Source organism: Schistocerca gregaria, chromosome X, assembly GCF_023897955.1.
Source record: "Schistocerca gregaria isolate iqSchGreg1 chromosome X, iqSchGreg1.2, whole genome shotgun sequence".
Taxonomy (NCBI): Eukaryota; Metazoa; Arthropoda; class Insecta; order Orthoptera; family Acrididae; genus Schistocerca; species Schistocerca gregaria.
The window spans coordinates 446332101-446353679 of record NC_064931.1 but is presented as its reverse complement, the minus strand read 5'-3'; the positions used below and the strand labels follow the sequence as shown (position 1 = coordinate 446353679).

At 40.8% G+C, this 21579-nt stretch overlaps 1 protein-coding gene across 1 annotated transcript in view; it reads right to left on the bottom strand.

The window, feature by feature from the left end:
- Nucleotides 1-399: 399 nt before the first annotated feature.
- Nucleotides 400-21579, bottom strand: part of LOC126298226 (uncharacterized) — a 329545-nt gene continuing 308365 nt past the window's right edge. Inside the window, exon 4 of the mRNA XM_049989530.1 lies at nucleotides 400-2574. Within this exon, the coding sequence (XP_049845487.1) occupies nucleotides 2272-2574 (303 nt within the window). The 3' untranslated portion in view covers nucleotides 400-2271. The remainder of the gene's footprint in view (nucleotides 2575-21579) is intronic.

The window sequence follows — 21579 nt, the reverse complement described above, 5'->3', positions numbered from 1 at the left end:
ACAGTGTAGGCGAAAAATTCAGATGGGTATTGAAAAGAAAATTAATTAAACTTATTTCTACATTTTGGATACACACTGATCTACTAGTTGGTTGGAGGTGCAAATGTTCTTACTTCTCACGATATTGGATCAGTTCCGTCACCTAATACAGCAGTAATGAACATCTCCAACTTGCCAGGTCCGTTGAAAGGAGTACTTCACAACATACTAGTCGAAATTCATGTATTCGATAGCGTCGATTGTGGAGGCCGCTGATTGGCGTCGGTTTTCTGTAACAACAGGGAATGTGAGATAATCGTCGACACTTCTCTGTTACCAGATTTTTGAGTTTCATTCATTGGACCATTGTTTTATAGGACCGGCATTTTTTGGACACCAGTTCATGAAGCAAAACAAGTATTTCAATGAGATAGCTTTATTATGCACATAAATATTCATTGTTCTTTCCTTAGCATAAGTAACGCACATGAAAGTACTGTGCTATTGGCTACATGGTTCAAAATTTTAATGTAAGAGTCTTATCTGATAGTGTCCCTTCTTCGTTGTATGAATTTATAGGGATGTTCTGGCTGTGTCAGACAGGAAGAGATATCCACAGTTTATATTGTGAACTATAAACAACATAATGATGCTATTAGAAGTTAAGTCTTAAAAGGATACTGATTCCTATACCTGGTGGCTCTCATAAGAGTTGTCAGGAGAATATTTTCTTGCGTTTCAGCAGATATCTGTTATTTCGTTTCTGTAGCATGTAAGTGGAATTATCTCAAACAAATACTGTTCGTCATATGTTTCACGCGACGTCCACTGTTTGCGGGACACATTGGTTTTAATCTCGTTAAAGTCAAATTTTATCATGCTATTCAATAGAAAGTTCGCATACTAGTCTACTGCGATAGGTGTTTTAAATACGTGTTTAATATGGACCAAAAACCAGCAGACAATCTGTGTGCCATTGTTTGGCACTCAATGAACTAGGATATTCTATCGCGTATCGAGCACTGATTATTCTCCTTGCTATACTGTACCTTTTAATGCACACTTTGAAAACTAATATCACGCTCCCCTAACTTGAAACTAGTCTGTTGATTGAGGGCATACAATTCCACTTTGACAAACTTTTGGTTTGTAACGGAAAATATACCAACATTTTCTGATATTGGTGAACGCATGAAACATGTGACGAGCAGTGTGTGTTTAGGCTGACTGAATCACAATACCGCGAAATAAAATGGAAAATATCTACTGGTGCATCAGAGGAAATCTACCTAACAACTCCTACGACAGATAACTGGGTATCCTATACAAACTAAGTAGTGAGTACCATAGGGAACGTGACTACAATTAAATTGTTGGAAAACAAACAATAACTTGCTCTGCGAAACATATACAGCTGCTGCATTTTAACTTAGAAAACCACAGATCCTAATGACTAAGAAAATTATATATATTGCCTTAGTCTGCTGAGGCAAATGGAGTGATCTGTCTTAGATTACACAACCTAACAATCTATGAAGTCTATCAGACTTATTAATTTTCTTGTAATTGGTTTCTGAGCTCCTATAATAACTGGCCAATTTGAACATTGAAACATTAAATTCGTAGACGGAAGGATAAGTAACAGATGCAAAATTGAGGTATAACGCAATGGAAAAAATAATCGATCCCTGACGATATAAATAACACAGCGCTGCGCAATAAATTCATGTAGAGATGTTGTTCTAAGTTACTATATTATTTGTGATTGATACAAGATTACGATTACGTATTAATGATATGTGTACGAGAACTGATATTATGGCTGTTCACCAACTTTTTATTTAACGGAGCAAACTAAAATCTCTAAAAATTCAAATGGCGTGTGCATAAGTAAAACGACAATACCAGTGTATACGACAGTAAAGTAATGAACACCAAAGATTCTATTATTTAACACTGAGACAAGGTGCCTCGACAGCCTTAGAAAGGGAATACACAAAGAACATGACTTTCACACGAACAGCAGGAAACAACACACACAACTGTTTATTCGCTCTCACTCACACGAGTTTCACTTTCCTCAAACCAGGTATAATGTACCGAATACTCTTTGAGCTCTGTAATTGTTTCACTACAGCCGTCCCAAAAATTACAGTCTGATCCAAGACTGTGGATACCGTATGAATACACTGAAATGGGCTACTCGTCAGCATCTTTTGCTTTGTGACGCAAATGAGTGACACGAAAACGAGTAACACAACCCTATACGGGCAGCAGCTACAGTGGAGGCAGCTAGAGGCCATCGGCAACGACAGCGGCGCAGTGGCAGGAGGTTGGCAGCCGCGCAACGGCGAGGCGCGGACACAGCGACGGCGCGTCGGGGTCCCACGTGACGAGGTGCGCGTAGCCCCAGCGCTGCGAGCACGTGTGTCGGCAGCGGCGCGCGCACACCTGCACGTGCACCTGCTGCGGCATGCTCTCCGTCTGCACCACCACCAGCCACCGGCCGGACGAGGCGTCGCGCACGTAGCCCGGGGTCTCCCGGCGCTCGTTACCCGAGCACGACTCGCGACCTGCGTCGCGCCACGACCATGCCTGTTAACCGTACAAAAGTGGAATGTACTATTAGGAACAGCAGACCAGTCAGTTACTTCACATTTCAAAATACCGAAAAAGTATTATTTTTCATGATTTCTTTTACAGATTCCATAAATGAATTAATTTTGAAAATATTTAAATATAAGAAAGAGATGTCACTTTTACAGTGAATATCGTTTCCGTTGGTATTTCTGTGGTTAAAACTCTTCGTGAATTTACTGTTTTAATTTTTATCTTGAAAATACAAAGTTCGTGATTAATATATAAATTTTTCAAAAAAAAGCATTTAGTCGTCAGTTATATATATATATATATTTTCAATTATACTTTACCGGTTTCGACAGATTAATTTGTCAGCTTCAGAAGCTCAGTACTGATTTAGCAGATGGCAACAGGTTCTTCACAGGAGCATAATGTCATGATATGTCCAAATATGTACCTATTGTATGTGTGTGGTGTGCATACTGTAAGACCTTCGGTTCTCACACTATCAGATTATTTGACTTGTCGCTCTAACGAAGTAGGCGAGTGTCAGCAATATGTCTCGTGGTCTTATCGTGGCGTGTTTATCTTCTGCCGTTAAGTCAGACGATAGAAATGCCACTTTAAAGCTTAGAGTAGCAGATTGACGGTGACCAACTTTAAACATAACTTGATTAATTTTCACACACATTTATTAAAATAATAAAAAACATAGACATTACGTAACTTGATTCTAAATGCTATTTACAATTGACAATCTGAAGTTCCTTTGGTCTTGGTACGTTAATCTTATTCTCATATATCTCTGATACTTGACAAAGTCCCTATACATTTATCTTCATGGCTATGTACAGGAATATGGTAATCTTATTAGGTGCAGACTGAAACGTGGCTATAGAATGGTACAGACTAATGCAGACTGTTACAGACTGGTGCAGACAAATGCAGACTGACTAATCGGAGGTCTGAACACTCGTTTAATACCTCGCGCGTTCAGGTATCACTAAGCGAGTGCGATCCGCGAGGAGAAAAGGTTCTACGTTAGTAGCAATCTCATTGGCTGCGTTACATATTAATACGCGGATCGGCGGAAGCAGAATTTGGTCCTTTTCTAAGACAGCGCCATCTCGTAGTGCGGAGACGGACGAGCGCTGCGCCTGCGCTGTTGTGCTTAGCGGGGCGCGCTCTAGTGGGAAATTTGTGTACGCGCTGACTACGTGGAACTATGTACACAACAACGTGATTATTGTAAACACAGATTGGCAATTTACAGTAATTGAAACTTCGATGACAGGGTGACACAGAAAAAAGGGAACATTTCCACAATCCAATGAAACTAGAAGTGACGAAGGAAAGAAATTGCATTGATAGTAATTGAAACCTTACATCTTTACCATTTACGAAACATTCATGGCATTTAACATGTTTTAAAAATTACGTTCTGTAGATGGCATCCACCTGTACGAATACATTCGTGAAACATTCTGTTGAGGTTCCTCACTGACCGCTGCAACGTCTCAGCTCAGATCTTGTGAATTGCATCCCGAATTCTGTATTTTAATGATCCAAGGTTCTTGGTAGAGTCGTGTAGGCTTTGCTCTTGAGGTAGCCCCACAATAAAAAGTTACAAACGGATGGATCTGGCGATCTAGGGGCAGAGAATGTCACCGAATCGAGAGGTCACACGGCTGCCAAACAACTCTCGCACATATGACATTGATTAGCCTGCAGTGTGCGATGTCGCTCCGTCCTGTTGAAATCAGGCTTCTTGGACGTATGGAAAGCAGTTTAATGTAAGCGTAACGAAACTTCGTAACATCTCGAAGTAACCATCACCATTGACAGTTGCTGTGTTTCCCTGTTCATTTACGAAAAAACACGGTCCTGTAATTCCATGTGATGAAACACCACTTCATACTGTCAATTTACTAGAGTCTAATGGGCGCTCATGAACGCCATTAGGATTTGCGTTTGCCCAGTAACTGTAGTTCTGTTTATTTCTATTACCTGTGAGAAATTGTGCTTCATCTGACATCCACAACTTGTTTAGAGATACATAGACATTGTTTATTTTTTTAAATCGTTTGTTGACAGAATCCTAATCGTAACCAGTAATCGTTGTCCTTCAATTACTGCACCATTTGTAGTTTTCACGGATGAAATTTTAAAACAAGATGAAGAATTCTGCGAACACTCTCCCAGGAAATTCCAATCACTGCTGCTTCCTTACGAACTGAAACCCGTGTGCTCCGTAAGACAGACTCGTGTACAACATCAACATGCGCTGGAGAACGCACACTTCTTGGTCGATATGTTGGTTTCTTCTTGAGGGCAGATCCAGTCTCTTCAAACTTATTAATCCAACATTTTATAGCGTGTTTCGACGGAACGGCATCATGACGTCCTAAACCATAAAAACTTCGTAACTCCCTCTGCGCCGCTACCAAACTACAATTGTTCTTATAAAACATTTTTATGACTAACGCTCACTGTTGTTCGTTCCACTGATCAATGATTACTGAAATGGTGGATTGTTTACTCGCTAACTGTTACGAATCCGCAGTGCTGCCACCTGCACATTACTGCCACTACTCATTTCAAACATTCGGGTTATTCTGTCTCACCCTGTATATTTCAAGCACAACAGCTGAATGATCTACGTATATGACAAGCAGACAGCTTGATGTATACATAGATGTGATTTAGTTACTGTAAATTGTCGACCTGTATTTACAATAACCACATAATACATGTATATTTATGGGCATGTCATGATATTATGCTTCTATGAAAAACATATTAACATCTGCAAACAAACACTAAGCTTCTGGAGCTGAATATGCAATTTTTTGAAGCCAGTAGAGGATAATTAAAAATATAATTGCAACTGACGACAATATTTTATTCTGAAAAATATATTCTACAATTGCTGAAAGTTAAAGCCATGAATAAAATAATTAATATATAGTTTGTTTTTTGGTACACACCTACAATTCTAGTACACACTGAAAATCGTGTGCCACAGTACTGTAGCACGCTACTAGAGGAGCCAAAACAAACTGTCGTAGCCCACCTCCACTTCATCGTTATTGTTTTGTTTTGTCTTCTCTAGCGTTGTGCTACTGCACTGCGGGGCGTGGATTTGTGTACCTGAACAGTAGATATTTACCTGCAAAGAAGCATAGAAATAATTAGGTAACTTTATTTTTAGAGGTGGTATTTACAACTTTATGGCTACCCATTGTATTATCTACGTCTACATAAATACTCCGCAACCCATCGTACGGCCCCTGGAGGAGGCTACCCTGTTCCACTACTATTCACTTCCTTTCCTTTTCCACTTGCGATCAGACCTAGATAAAAACGACTGTCTATATGCCTCAGTAGGATCCCTAGTATCTTATATTTTATCTTCGTGGTCTTTACGCCAAATGTACATCGATGGCCGTAGAATTGTTCTGCAATCTGCTTCAGATGCCGCTTCCCTAAGTTATCTCAGCTCTGAATCGCTTCGATGCTTTCCTTGAATCCGACCTGGTGACGATCCCAAAGACTCGGACAATACTCAAGAATAGGTCGTACTAGCGTACTATATGCTCTCTCCTTTCCTAAAATTCTCCCACTATAAATAACTACGGTTGTTGAAATCGCATATATCTGGCTACTCATTGAATACACTGTACTGAAACGGTATTCTGTGCTGTGGAAAGTCGGACGTAGTGCGTGTGAATACTTCTTATTGTGCAGTACATCAGTATACACCGAGTTTCGTAACATATATATACTTCTCAATGCCGCTTATGACGAGGCTACAACTACTTACGTCCATTACAAGACAAGTTGAGGAATTATTTTTCACCTGCAGCATGCTACAATTTCGTAAGTAGGAAATTTTGTTATAAACTGATCATGAGCGGAGACTCACGCTATGTTTGCGCTAATGTAAGGAACATAGTTTGTGAGCAGGAAATGATTTCGCTATTAGTTTAGAGGTGAACAGATATCTGTTGGTGATAAACGTAGTCTGGGTCGGTAGTCACATTACCAATTCCAGAGATTGGACGAGGTGGAAGTCCAGGCATTACGAGATCGGTACCTGAGGGTTTGAGGATTAGCGAGGACAGTGTTAACACAATGATGTACAAGCATTTAAGGAAGTTGATGGTAATATCTCAATTTGTGCAGCAACAAAGGATGAAGAGAACATAAAAAATACACACAAACGATGTATAAAAGGTGTTGTTGCTACTATACTTAACTCTGAAGGTGAATTAGTTATTTTTACTAATGTATTCTTTCTTCTTTCTGTCACTCAGTTCTACGACCATCGTACTTCTAATTTTATAAATACACTCCTGGAAATGGAAAAAAGAACACATTGACACCGGTGTGTCAGACCCACCATACTTGCTCCGGACACTGCGAGAGGGCTGTACAAGCAATGATCACAAGCACCGCACAGCGGACACACCAGGAACCGCGGTGTTGGCCGTCGAATGGCGCTAGCTGCGCAGCATTTGTGCACCGCCGCCGTCAGTGTCAGCCAGTTTGCCGTGGCATACGGAGCTCCATCGCAGTCTTTAACACTGGTAGCATGCCGCGACAGCGTGGACGTGAACCGTATGTGCAGTTGACGGACTTTGAGCGAGGGCGTATAGTGGGCATGCGGGAGGCCGGGTGGACGTACCGCCGAATTGCTCAACACGTGGGGCGTGAGGTCTCCACAGTACACCGATGTTGTCGCCAGTGGTCGGCGGAAGGTGCACGTGCCCGTCGACCTGGGACCGGACCGCAGCGACGCACGGATGCACGCCAAGACCGTAGGATCCTACGCAGTGCCTTAGGGGACCGCACCGCCACTTCCCAGCAAATTAGGGACACTGTTGCTCCTGGGATATCTGCTAGGACCATTCGCAACCGTCTCCATGAAGCTGGGCTACGGTCCCGCACACCGTTAGGCCGTCTTCCGCTCACGCCCCAACATCGTGCAGCCCGCCTCCAGTGGTGTCGCGAAAGGCGTGAATGGAGGGACGAATGGAGACGTGTCGTCTTCAGCGATGAGAGTCGCTTCTGCCTTGGTGCCAATGATGGTCGTATGCGTGTTTGGCGCCGTGCAGGTGAGCGCCACAATCAGGACTGCATACGACCGAGGCACACAGGGCCAACACCCGGCATCATGGTGTGGGGAGCGATCTCCTACACTGGTCGTACACCTCTGGTGATCGTCGAGGGAACACTGAATAGTGCACGGTACATCCAAACCGTCATCGAACCCATCGTTCTACCATTTGTAGACCGGCAATGCAACTGGCTGTTCCAACAGGACAATGCACATCCGCATGTATTCCGTGCCACCCAACGTGCTCTAGAAGGTGTAAGTCAACTACCCTGGCCAGCAAGATCTCCGGATCTGTCCCCCATTGAGCATGTTTGGGACTGGATGAAGCGTCGTCTCACGCGGTCTGCACGTCCAGCACGAACGCTGGTCCAACTGAGGCGCCAGGTGGAAATGGCATGGCAAGCTGTTCCTCAGGACTACATCCAGCATCTCTACGATCGTCTCAATGGGAGAATAGGAGCCTGCATTGCTGCGAAAGGTGGATATACTCTGTACTAGTGCCGACATTGTGCATGCTCTATTGCCTGTGTCTATGTGCCTGTGGTTCTGTCAGTGTGATCATGTGATGTATCTGACCCCAGGAAAGTGTCAATAAAGTTTCCCCTTCCTGGGACAATGAATTCACGGTGTTCTTATTTCTATTTCCAGGAGTGTAGTATCGTTTGTTAAAAAACTGTAGATCACTCTTTCAGAACACAGGGATAAGTTTTACGTAGGTAAGAGAAATATACTACACTACAAAACAGTTCTATAAACAATTCTGAATATGTTTTTCGAGAGATGCATCAGATGTAGATCACTTGAGAAAGCGAAAACTCTGAAGAATCGTTATTACAATATTAACATGCTTGCTAACAAATTGAAATCACAGGTTTCCTGCAAGAGAAATATGCAAACTAACAATTAATGCACTTATTCCATTCAGTATGTTTATACAGTGTAATTCAACATTTATAGACGTTTGTGTCCCCATATTACAGAGGGGAAAATATCCTTTATCCATTGAAAGTATTTAATTTGACAGCAAAAGAAGTGATACTTTTTGTACAATTGTATGGCTTAAATTCAGGGACACGTGAAATGATGTTATATTTTTATTTAGAAAATAAGTTATTAATTCATATTTGCTAAAATTGAATAAAAATTTTCCGTCTGCTTACGTGACGAGAGGGAGGTATGGAAATTACGTCACATTATTCCTTACGTATGGAATATTTTTTGTCGTTTTAATTTCAGTGTACCTCGTTTCAATTATTAATTATTAATTATTAACCTTCATCAAGATGACGATGATCGTTACATAAGTTTCTTTGTGTGAAGGAGAAGGCCTTGACAGCAGGGACATGTTTGCTCGAAGATATCTGCCGTTTACGTCCATCGAGTGATGATAACCTAACAGAATTGGAGTTGTCTCAGATATAGGTAGCGGAAGTGACCTTGGACTACTAGATTCGTCCAATAGAAAACAGTACCAACTACCATGGTATGCTGTTTCCTTACTGGTACCGAACCTTTCAATAGGACCCTGCAGAATCACTCAAATTGAATTTCGTCAGATTTCCAAAACAGATCACTTGCTTAACTTGTAGGTTGAGGTGTACATGACACTCAAACATGAAAGCTGTTCAGTATTTACACCCATTTGGTGTATTAAACAATGCAGCCCCAAAATTAAGTGTACAATGTTATTTCAACGACTAAAGTGAATACATAATTTATCGAAGTACATACAAAATGTTCAGTTGTTTATACATTTTATGGTACACCTAGCCCCCACTCACAAATGGTTCAAATGGCTCTGAGCACTATGGGACTCAACATCTGAGGTCATCAGTCCCCTAGAGCTCAGAACCACTTAAACCTAACTGACCTAAGGACATCACACGCATCCATGCCCGAGGCAGGATTCGAATCTGCGACCGTAGCAGTCGCGCGGTTCTGGACTGAAGGTCCTAGAAGCGCTCGGCCACAGCGCCTGGCCCCCAGTCACATCTTCTGATCAATCTGTGTGCCTATTTCCAGTATCACTGGTATTTCGAGGGTTGAAAAATACAACAATTGTATATATTAATTACCAAAAATAGATGAAGATTTGTTCTGTAACATTAGAAAACTCACATGGTCCATTATTGGCATTACTGATGTAACTTTCAGGTTGAGGTGTATTTGACGCCAAAACATGACTATTATTCCATTTGTGACCCAAAACTGATATACCGCTTTAAAGAAACCAAACATTTTCTATATTATCTGTAAACATTTGTAAATATCTGTTCTATAACACTAGAAAGGATAAGCAACTGACTTATTGGCATTACTAGTGTAGCTTACAGGCTTATCTGCACCTGACACCAAGATCATATGGTTTTTCTATCTTCGTACTTCCTGGCACAAGGTTCAGTGAACAAACAAATTAAGAGCTGCAATGTTATTTCTACGTGTAAATTGTCTATATTATTCATGAAAATTCGTAAGATTTTGTTCTACTGCAATGCATGATTGCGGCTCGATAACTGCAGCAACCTGCTGCAAGGAATGAGTGACAATCAGTTTAATTGGTACAACACTATTTTCACGTGTAAATTGGGTGTTTCATTTGTCATTCGGGTAAAACCGATAAATCACCGACCAGAGTCTGATGATCACGGAGCAGTGTACCTCATGATAGCCTGCCTTCCCACCGCTTGAATCTACACAATATCGGGCAGAACATTTATGTCGTAAGTGAAACACCCAACATAACACTTTGTTTAACTGATATCATCGGGGAGTTATAAATTTACCTTTTATTTAGTACGTAATAATATTTTTAAAACATTCCATACCGTCCTGGACGTAAAAACTTTGCAAGTGGAGACTTGTTGACGTGTTTACACTTGCTTGTACCCTACAGAGATGGAGGCTGCGTAAGAATCAGCATGTTGCCACAGGGATGATGGGGCGGGGGAGGAGACAATGTATACCGGTGGGATGCCAAGAACAGTTATAGAAGAGACAGTGTGTAATGATAAAGAAAGAGGTTTGTTTGCATTTAACAGTTATCTACTTGGTAAATTCTAGAAATTCGTCTCAGTGGAGTATTGTGTCAAGGTGAAACTAGCATTTCTCTTACAAGAGAAAGACAGTGTGAGAGCTAGAGACATATTGGGAAAAAGTGGTATGAAAGCACTACGAGCCGTTTCATGACAATATAAAAATCCAGCGACTACACCATATAAAATAGAGCATCTCCATCTAGACTAGTAATTTTAAGAATATGGAAATATTTGATTACCTAACCTCAAAGCACGGCTTCTGTGTGCAAGACTATCAGTGAATGTGGATAACGATATGACAGTTGGAAACACAGTTTGACCTGCATTCTGATGTTATATCACAAATCCATATCGAATATCTCAAACCCAGTAGTGATTTAATATCTCGGTAGCCATATTATCGATGTGATAAAACGCCCTGATGTGCATCTACAAGGACGTATACATCTGCTTTTACGTCTTCACAGAGCTTGGTAGTAACAGACTCCAAACTATGATTTACTACTACAAATTTGATATTGTGTTAGTACTTGTGGAAGCGTGTCAGTGTGAATAGTAGTTAGAATGTGCTCCACTGTACTCTGTGACTGTGTGTTCCAGAAGGCATCAATGTTTTGATAGCTTTTTGAAGAGATGCTGTGTTGTGTTTGACAGAGTCCTGCAATCTCTCTGCGGGGGGCAATAAGAACATATGAAAGTTGACTGGTGTACATGTAAACCTTCCGAAGAATCAAGACAGAGAAAATGTTAGGAACTATGTTGTGACTGTCAATAGATATAATTATGCACCCGCGAACCGTGCAGAAATTTTTAACATACGCTCTAACAAGGACAAAACAATTGTTACATTGTATATATCCATTAGTACCTCAAAACTAGACATTGTTGAGTTATGAATGGTTCCCACGAATAACGTCATTCTGAAGGTCTTAAGAAACCGACCAAATAAATGGAAGGTGGTTAGCCCATTCCCAAATATAGACATTGCCTCTTTAAGTGCAGTTCATTTGTTATGAGTGCACAAAACAATACTAGAAATCGGAGGGATCAAACTCAGAAAATATAAACTGCAGGATTTGACGAATACGACTGCCATGAAGAACGAATTTGAACTGTTACTGGAAAAAGAGCGAGCCATTGCAGTTTTACAAGCGTGGCCTGAAAATTACGTTAAACATAGTGTATGGAAAATTCAGGATATGCTTCAGGAATATTCAGCATTTACTGTAAATACCAATCGAAAGTTACTGTTGGTCACACTACTTAAAGGAGGGGATGCATCCAAGGACATTTACTGTTTTAGAGGATACACAAAAACATCTATTTATAAACCTCCATTCGCATTTGGATGTTCTTAAAAAGGATGGTTACATGGCACCTAACCATTGTGGTCTCGTCATTGTGCACCTACTAAAAGAAATGCCGTTTGCATAATTTCAAACTGTTGAAATGACGACATGTAATGACTATTCGTTTACTAAAATAGTAAACGTAAATTTCAATGCGTAAATTCCGTAAGGATCTAGGAAAGAGCAGCCATCTTCCACCCAAGTGGATGACGAATGTCCTAAACATATTATTATGAAGGAAAGAAAAACCGTATTTAAAATTCCCATATGCTTTTGGCTGTATAAAGCATTGTACAGAGTGTTCAATGTACGACATAAATGTTGTGTCTGGCGTTGTATCAATACCAGAAACAGGGAGGTAGGCTCAGATCATTGCATATGCTGCGCCAAATTTATCTAACTCTAGTAACCATTTATCAGTTTTAGCGAAACGGAAATGAGTTTGTTTTATAAATAGTTCAGATATTTTGTACGTGAAAATTACATTATGACACTTAATTTGAAGCTCAGTTATTCCTTGCAGCAAGTTGGTATTAAAATGGAATCACAGTTAAGTTTTCGCATGTAACAAATCATCACGTATTTTGAAAATAATACAGATAATTAGACGAGGAAGTAACTTCGTGGCACGTTATTTGTCGGTTCAGCCTACAAAGAACAAACAACAGTCTTGTTTGGGCACCAAACGTACTTTGGCCTGTAAACTGTAAGCTGCACGAGTAGTTCCCATGTCAGAAGGTATTTTGGTAAGTAATGCACACGCTTCAAACGTTTACATAAAATTGTAGCAGTTAGCATTATTTTAGTGTCATTCTGCCTTGGTAAGGAGATCGTAAAGCAGTTGAGTTTGGTAACAGTACAGATATCGTAATGGATTTTGATAAATAATACTGACAATTTAAACGTGGAAATAACATTGTGGCACCTAGTTTTAGAGGGTTAATTACACGTTGCACCAAATGGGTACGGATTTTTAATCAGAGTCTCATTATTTGTCGCCAAGTGAACGTTAACTCGTAAGTTGCACCATTGATGCAAATAAGTGAACAACATGTGTTTTTACTATATTACAACTAATTATTTCGTATTGTCGTAAATAATTCAAACTGTTTTTTAATTTATTTAAAGTGATATTTTACTTCGGTATAAATGTTGAAACATAGTCGTGCTTTGGCTCTAAACGGCTTTCTTAGACCAAGTCGGCCGGCTCTGGGGCTGATTGGCTGTTTTGTTTCTAATGACTATAATATATGAGGTTGTGACTGGGAGAGCAAAATAAGTGTGTACTGGCTTAGAAGCTCTCTGTATGGTTTATTTCCAAGAGGAAATGGTGTGGTGTGGTGGGAGCGGGAACGGATAGAGCAGCGAACATGACTCAGTCATGCGTTTGTCCCTGTCCCAGGGCGAAGGCTCAATGGTCAGTTACCCGCTTTCTATGAATACTATCGTCTCACGTATATTTTGAATAAATTGTCTTTTCTTTGTATCATATGTCGTCTATCTCAAGCCAGGGAAACATTACCTTGAAACTGCGACAGCGGGATTATGTTAATTTTCTATATGTTCAGCAAGCGAACTTACAGAATTTTTTTGTTGATTTGATTTTTCTAACAGAACTTTGTTCGTCTTTTGCACAACAAACCGTATTTAAATGTAGTGAATGTTCTTGCAGAGAGATTGATCCCCCGTAATATCAGGATATTTTTCCAAACATCGGATTAATTTTGAGTGTTTTGACCTGCAGATGACGTATTTTGGTTATAGCTCAGTACTCATAGCCCTTTTATCACATTTAACGAACGTTATATGTAGCATAAAATGGCTTGATATATAGTACCGTATATTGGTCATCTATAGAACAACTATCTAAATATTGACTTAGTGGTCAAAACTCGTGAGGAGAGTTGTCCTATTGGAAGATCGACTTAACGTGTCTGTGGTCGTGAAACGATAAACGGGTGCAAGACGCGTGGGTCATAGCAAATAGGATATTAAATATTTAGGCCTAGCTGCGTTCCGAGGTCAGCTGTGAATCGGGTGGATCTTCAGTATCGCAGAGACAATGTTTCCACACAGGCAAATCGCAGCGCGGGTCTACGTCACGACATCTCCACGGATCCGTACGTGACGATCGATGGTCTAACGGAGTAACATCGTCACCGATTTGAATGTGGAGTGTCTGCAACTCATGTTTACCTGGAGTCTAAGGAGACGAATTCGCCGCACAGTCTACAGCAGCCGACTACCGTCATCACATTCAGTATCTTCCCATTACTTTCGTTCACTCAGTTTATTTCCTCGTCAAAGAAATCATCAGAGTATCGCTTGTGTCTTGCCTCCAAGGATCTAAAAAATTGGCGAAACGCCATGAAAATAATTAGCTAAGCTAAGGATGTAAATATATGTGAACATTGGTCTTGACAACCTGTCCGAATTTCACACGTTATGTTCTCTTACTGTCGTCAGCAGGAAGTTAATTTTGATCGTCCAATTGGAATTTACCGTACCATGCAAATTTTCTAAAATATCAAACCCCAGCTCCCTTCTTTTCGTATGGTTCTGTGATCTCATTTGTGGAGGAAGCTGCCCTCTGCAGTTTTCTCCGATGTTTTGTCATTGTTACAGCGTTAATATTTCATCGTCAGTAGCGTTACTTTTTTTAAACTGTCTCCACCTTTATAACTTCAAATCACGAGTAGTTATAAGTACTGCATCATTAATGCAACTGAATATTTGAAGCCTAACTAAAAGTAACTACAGCTATTTAAAATTCTATTTGACACTGATGGCGTAACGTTTGGAACATCAGAGTGCTGGCTTGTCTTATGGAATGCTTTATAGCGATCAAATTCATTACTTCGCCATTAAATTTTACTTTCAAATAAGTACCACTAAACCTATTTCAAAACAACCTGCGTGAACTGACTGTTAAAAACAAATTTGTGTATAATTTATATCACAAATTTATAACTTCCTCTGTCGTATGCCCTGACGAAATGAATAAAAATAAACGCTGATTTAGTATTGTACATCCTATATAAGCCTATAATTCTTTTACAGTCTACTAAAATGTTTACTTTTTCCCTACTATGGCCATCACAACCTTGTAAACACCATTAACTTACTGTGAAATGATTTCTTTACATCACTTCTTAGTGTTGATATGATTCTGTAGTCCTCATTGAACAAGGTATTCAGTCTCCAACATTGCAAACTTTTCTCAACTTAGCTCTTCAGAATTAACGCTATTAACCCACCAGAGATGTCTGGAAGTCAAGTATCGAGAAGTATTAGATCGTTGTATATGGTTGTGAGGTCTTCGGGATCGAAATATCAGTATACAAATACAATTCGAGTCTGAGTCCGTCCTTTCTGATCGCATTGATAACTTGATTGTCCAATGATTTTACTGTTTGAAAACCCTTCGTTTCCTAACTACGTATTACTCTATCTATTGAAAGATTAAAAGTTCCTTCTGTTTTTCTAATATCGCCTCTGGCTCCTAATAAAGACTTTCTAAGTACTCTGTCATGTATCGCTTGTTTGCCCTCTGTGAATCTATGCGCATGTCACGCTTGTCTTGTTGGTAACAGATTTGTGTATGTTTCACGTTCTCTTCTCCTCTCTTGTTAAAAGAAGTAAGAATGGTTTCCCATTCTTGACATCCCTTCCTAAATAGGTCTGGAATGTTAAATCAATTACTTTAACTTTCTAGGTTTAAATTCTAAGGATATTGTCAGATGATCTAATGCTTTAGCTTGTATGTCTCTAAAACATCTGACAAAATTTTCAGTTGTATATTTTCCTTCGTAGGCCCGATATCTTCTCCTGACTAATTTCTCACTCACGCTACGTTCTATGATGGACGAAATTTGTCGAAATAGGGAATTCACAATGGTCGGAAAGACTTAATAGCCACATTTTGACGTCTGTAATGTTAGTTACATAGGTCCCCATTGAGTAAAATACACTCATGCTCATAAACTAAGGGTAATGCAGATGCATGGCGAAACAACGCACTGGTGGGCGGTTTGCGGGTTTAAAACATCTCGGGGTATTACCATTCGGTGCATTTCATCTGCGGTCGTCGCAGCAGTCAACATACGCAGAGGCGTGTTGGTGCATGTCAGAGTACGGTGCAGCGAATAAGTGTAACGTTTTCAGACGTGCTAATGGTGAATGTGTGTTGAAAATGGCCCAAAGAACGTTATGATTGTGGAATACTAGGGCAATTGGAGGCTGGTCAAACACAGCAGGTCGTTGCACGGGCTCTCCGTGCACCACAAGTGTGACCTCAAGATTACGGCAACGATTCCAACAGACAGCCAACGTGTCCAGGCGCTGCACTACGGGACGTCCACTGTTTACAACACCACCGATGTCTCACCATCAGTGCCCGCAGCCAGGGAGCACTGCAGGTAGCCTTGCTCGGGAAGTTACCGCAGCCACTGGAACAGTTGTCTCCAGACACACAGTCTACAGACGACTGAACAGAAGTGGTTTATTCGCCCGGAGACCCACAAGATGCATTCCACTGACCCCTGGTCACAGGATAGTCCGTAATGCCTGGTGTCAGGAACACAGTACATGGTCATTGGACCAGTGGTCCCAGATTATGTTCACAGACGAGTCCAGGTATAGTCTGTACAGTGGATCTCGCCGGGGTTTCATCTGGTATGAACCAGGAACCAGATGCCAACCCCTTAATGTCCTTGAAAGTCACCCGTATAGTGGTCGTGATTTGATGGTGTGGGGTGGGATTATGATTGGTGCACGTTCGCTCCTGCATATCTTTGACAGAGGAACTGTAGCAGGTAAGGTGTATCGGGACGTCATTTTACACCAGTACGTCCGCCTTTTCAGGGGTGCATTGGGTCCCACCTTCCTCCTGATGGATGATAACGCACGGCCCCACGGAGCTGCCATCTTGTAGGAGTGCCTTGAAACAGAAGATGTCGGCGAATGGAGTGGCCTGCTGTTCTCCAGACCTAAACCCCATCGAGCACGTCTGGGATGCTCTCGGTCGACGTATCGCTGCACGTCTTCAAACCCCTACGACACTTCAGGAGCTCCGACAGGCACTGGTGCAAGAATGGGAGGCTATATCCCAGAAGCTACTCTACCACCAGATCCAGAGTATGGCAACCCGTTGTGAGGCCTGTGTACTGGTGCATGGTCATCATATCCCATATTGATGTCGGGGTACATGCGCAGGAAACAGTGGCGTCTTGTAGCAAATATTTTTCGGGACTGTTTTCTCAACTTATCACCAATACCCGGACATACAGATCTGTGTCGTGTGTGTTACTTATGTGCCTATGCTATTAGCGCCAGGTTTGTGTAGTGCCACGTCGTGTGGCACCACATTCTGCATTTATCCTTAATATATGAGCATGAGTATATTTTCATTTTCCATGCCTCTACGGTGGTTGTGAAGGTAGATACTTAATTACTTGGATGCACCTAAAGCCAAATATACTTCAGTTCAAAATGCTTTGGAAAAATGTGCATCTCCTCACAATAAATAAAGCTGAAGGTTTTATCGTCTTACTTGAGAGCATAATTATATCCCCCAAGTACGTAATCTATGCACACAAGCGCTTAGTAGTAATACTAAAATCTCATCTTAGAGAAACTTCTGCAGAACCTGTTCTTTCTTCTAGAAAGCTAAACACTCTTAATTATGAGCAGCTTCCTGTATATTTACCAAGATGCCTTTACCGGTTTCCAGTATGGCTGTTGTACTCTAAAGAGTGATCTGTCGTAGTAAAACGGCTTGGTCACAATTAATATTATATAAATCGTAAACGGGTATTAGAATTATCTTTGCAATGACAACTTCTTGTAGAAACCACACTTCGAGATTCTCTGAGGTGTTTCATCCACTGCATTGGAATTCTTGCAAAATTACGTTTTCACTGTTATAATCTTGTATGGGGTGTTAGACATTAATCGATGACATCACTGCGTCGTGTGAAATGTGTCAGTAAGATTTTGGTACTTTGCGAGTCCTTTTCTGCGAAATGACAGTACTTCATCCGGATAACTCTTGATACCTAGTACTCTACTTTGCATTCTCCTGCTTCCTGTTCCTTCTTCATACTGTACAATACATTTCAATTGTTTTAAATACTTTTCTTCCTCTTCAATGATGTTCATCCTCATACCTTTTTTATTACCACTCTATTTCTTTTTTTCCTCTTTTTTTCTTGTTTGAAGGCTTTGTAGCATTGCTCAGTTTTGTGATGGTCTCTTCCTTTTCTTTGTGTAAAAGGAGTTTTTCCTGGAGATGTACCACTTCATTGTTCAAATCGAACTAGTATACATTCTCCTTGTAGTAATTTCGTGTTTCAACTTTTGGTTTATAATGTTCTGGCTTTCGTTTCGTTCTATGCGTACGTTGCATTGTTCCGCAGTATCCTTTCTTTCTTATTCAGAAACAGACCACTTGTATCCTGTTCCGTGTCTTCACTGAGCTGATTTGTTCTGTTACTATCGAATATTTCTATATGACACCTTTTATTGTGTTAAAAATCAAGAAAGTTGCGTTTCTTCTCTCGTTAATATAACGCTTTTAAGACATCCATAGTGTTATGTAAGCACAGGTTGTTGGACGAGCTTATTAGATGGTCATTTCTTTAAGCCTGTGTACCAAAATGTATAAAAGTAGACTATATCCCGTTATCTGAATTAAAGTGTTTATTACTAGTTCATTTTTCATTTTGCATCTGTAATGTCATCCCTTACGGCATTAATTGTTGCTCGATCTTGCACGTTTCAATTTATTGTGATAAATTAAATATTCGCACTCTTCTTAAGCAGAGACCTGCACACATTATAACCATATTAGTTATTCTACGCTATAGAAAATGAATTCCACGGTACCTACCAATGTACCCACGTTTCTTAATTTTATTGTATACTGTGAACGAAGCACAGCTGAACAACTCAGCATTATCTTTTTATACAGTCAGTAACGTATATCCGTCTCATTATGTCGTTTGTACCCAAAATAATAGGCGGATTTTAACGTTCATTTTGTTGCAGTTGTAAATAAAGGTAACTGTTGTCATAAACTGCGTCCGAATCGAGCGTTGTGTTCAGATGACTCTGGGAGCAAATGCTCCACGAGTCTGCACTCGGCCAGGGTCGAGATAAGACTGCCATTTCGATATCTGAGCACGCCTCCAGGCAGCAGTGGGTTTTACAGCAGCACACCGGGCACTCGCCCACGGCCCCGTCTACGGTGTAGCCTTGCAATCCTCCACTTTAACCTTTTTGTAAGATAGAAAATTTACTTCACTCTCTTTACTGTAGTGAGGTAATTAAGGAGGGTCCAAAGCTTAAACCCGGAAGAGAGCTGGCGTACTTATTAGTATATTTTTACAATGTTTGATACGGTCAAGAATGTGAAAAAGCTATATTAACTTTCAGTAGAGCCTTTATTAATCTCAGTCGCGATATGACCGGCTTGGATTGGATGATCTTCAGGTCATAAAATATCTTTACGGAGTGTAACACGTCTCATGACTTATAATCGAGTACTCAGTCATTAAATTTAATGACACATTACATGATTGTACAACATGTGACGTGCAACACTTCGCAACGATATAATAGGATCTTAAGTTGATTGCTTGCGAAATAGAATCTGATCACATAATTTTATAAACTCGCAGTCTATACAACTGAAGTTAATACACCACAGTTTTATTTCAATAAAATGTTATCAGATGTATTATAATCTGTGATTTATCTATTGTTATACGGATTCATGGTCGGTAGTATTCATCAATAAGTAAATATAACAGTATGTAAATAAAAACTGTAGTGAAGAAAGTTCTCTGGTTTCTTTCACGAGCGTACTTTCACCATCTTGGAGGCTTTCTGGTCATTCTTCTGCCCATTTACTACTGCTCTCGAACATGCATACATCCATACTACAAAAATACATACCGCTTTACGGCGCCTTAAGCGCAGCTGGTACCCCCAACTAAAACAGGTGCGCATAAAGTAGTCTTGAAAATATGTGTGGTGAAGAGGAAACTTCAAGAAAAGAAACACCAACAAGGAATTATCCAAATGGGACGGAAATCAGGTGAAGTTACGTGAAGTACACGTACAGACAAGGAACACAATACAGTTTCAGAAGAAATTATGAGTGTATTCAAAAGAAAGAGCTTCACAATCTGAGCAACTCAATAATGCGCTAGTCCATACGTCTTCGCCGTGGAATCTCCTTAAGTTGAGTGCAGTTGTCTTCAGTGATGCGTCTCGCTTCGAAATAAGCAGCTGTGTCTGGAAACGCCCCGGGCAGTGATAGGTAACTAAGCTGATTGTCGCCCGCTATACGACCCGAAAGCGAAGAGTTATGGTCTAGGATGCCACTTCATTTTATAGCAGGACACTTGGTTCTATCCGCGGTAACCTTACAGCACAGCGTTACGTCAACGATATTCACCCTCCGTTTTGTTGTCTTTCGTGGAAAACCATGATGGGCTTACATTTCAGCGAGATGATGCCCTCCCTCAAACGGCAATAGTCTTTACTGCTGGTCCTCGAGCTTGCCAAACCCAATCTTGGCCAGCAACTTCTACATCTACATCTAAATTTATACTCCGCAAGCCATCCAATGGTGTGTGGCGGAGGGCACTTTACGTGCCACTGTCATTACCTCCCGTTTCTGTTCCAGTCGCGTATGGTACGCGGGAAGAACGACTGTCTGAGAGCTTCCGTTCGCGCTCGAATCACTCTAATTTTACATTCGTGATCTCCTCGGGAGGTATAAGTAGGGGAAAGCAATATATTCGATACCTCATCCACACACGCATCCTCTCGAAACCAAGCGAGCTAGCTACACCACTATGCAGAGCGCCTCTCTTGCAGAGCATGCCACTTGAGTTTGCTAAACATCTCCGTAACGCTATCACGGTTACCAAATAACCCTGTGACGAAACGCGCCGCTCTTCTTTGGATCTTCTCTATCCACTCCGTCAACCCGATGTGGTACGGATCCCACACTGATGAGCAATACTCAAGTATAGGTCGAACGAGTGTTTTGTAAGCCAACTCCTTTGTTGATGGACTACATTTTCTAAGGACTCTCCCAATGAATCTCAACCTGGTACCCGCCTTACTAATAATTAATTTTATATGATCATTGCACTTCAAATCGTTCGGCACGCATACTCCCATATATTTTACATAAGTAACTGCTACCAGTGTGTGTTCCGCTACCATATAATCATACAATAAACGATCCTTCTTTCTATGTATTTGCAATACAATACATTTGTCTACGTTAAGGGTCGGTTGCCACTCCCTGCACCAAGTGCCTATCCGCTGCAGATCTTACTGCATTTCGCTACAATGTTGTAATGGTGCAACTTCTCTTTATACTACAGCATCATCCGCGAAAAGCCGCATGGAACTTCCGACACTATCTACTACCTCATTTATATACACTGTGAAAAGCAATGGTCCCATAACTCTCCCCTGTGGCATGTCAGTGGTTACT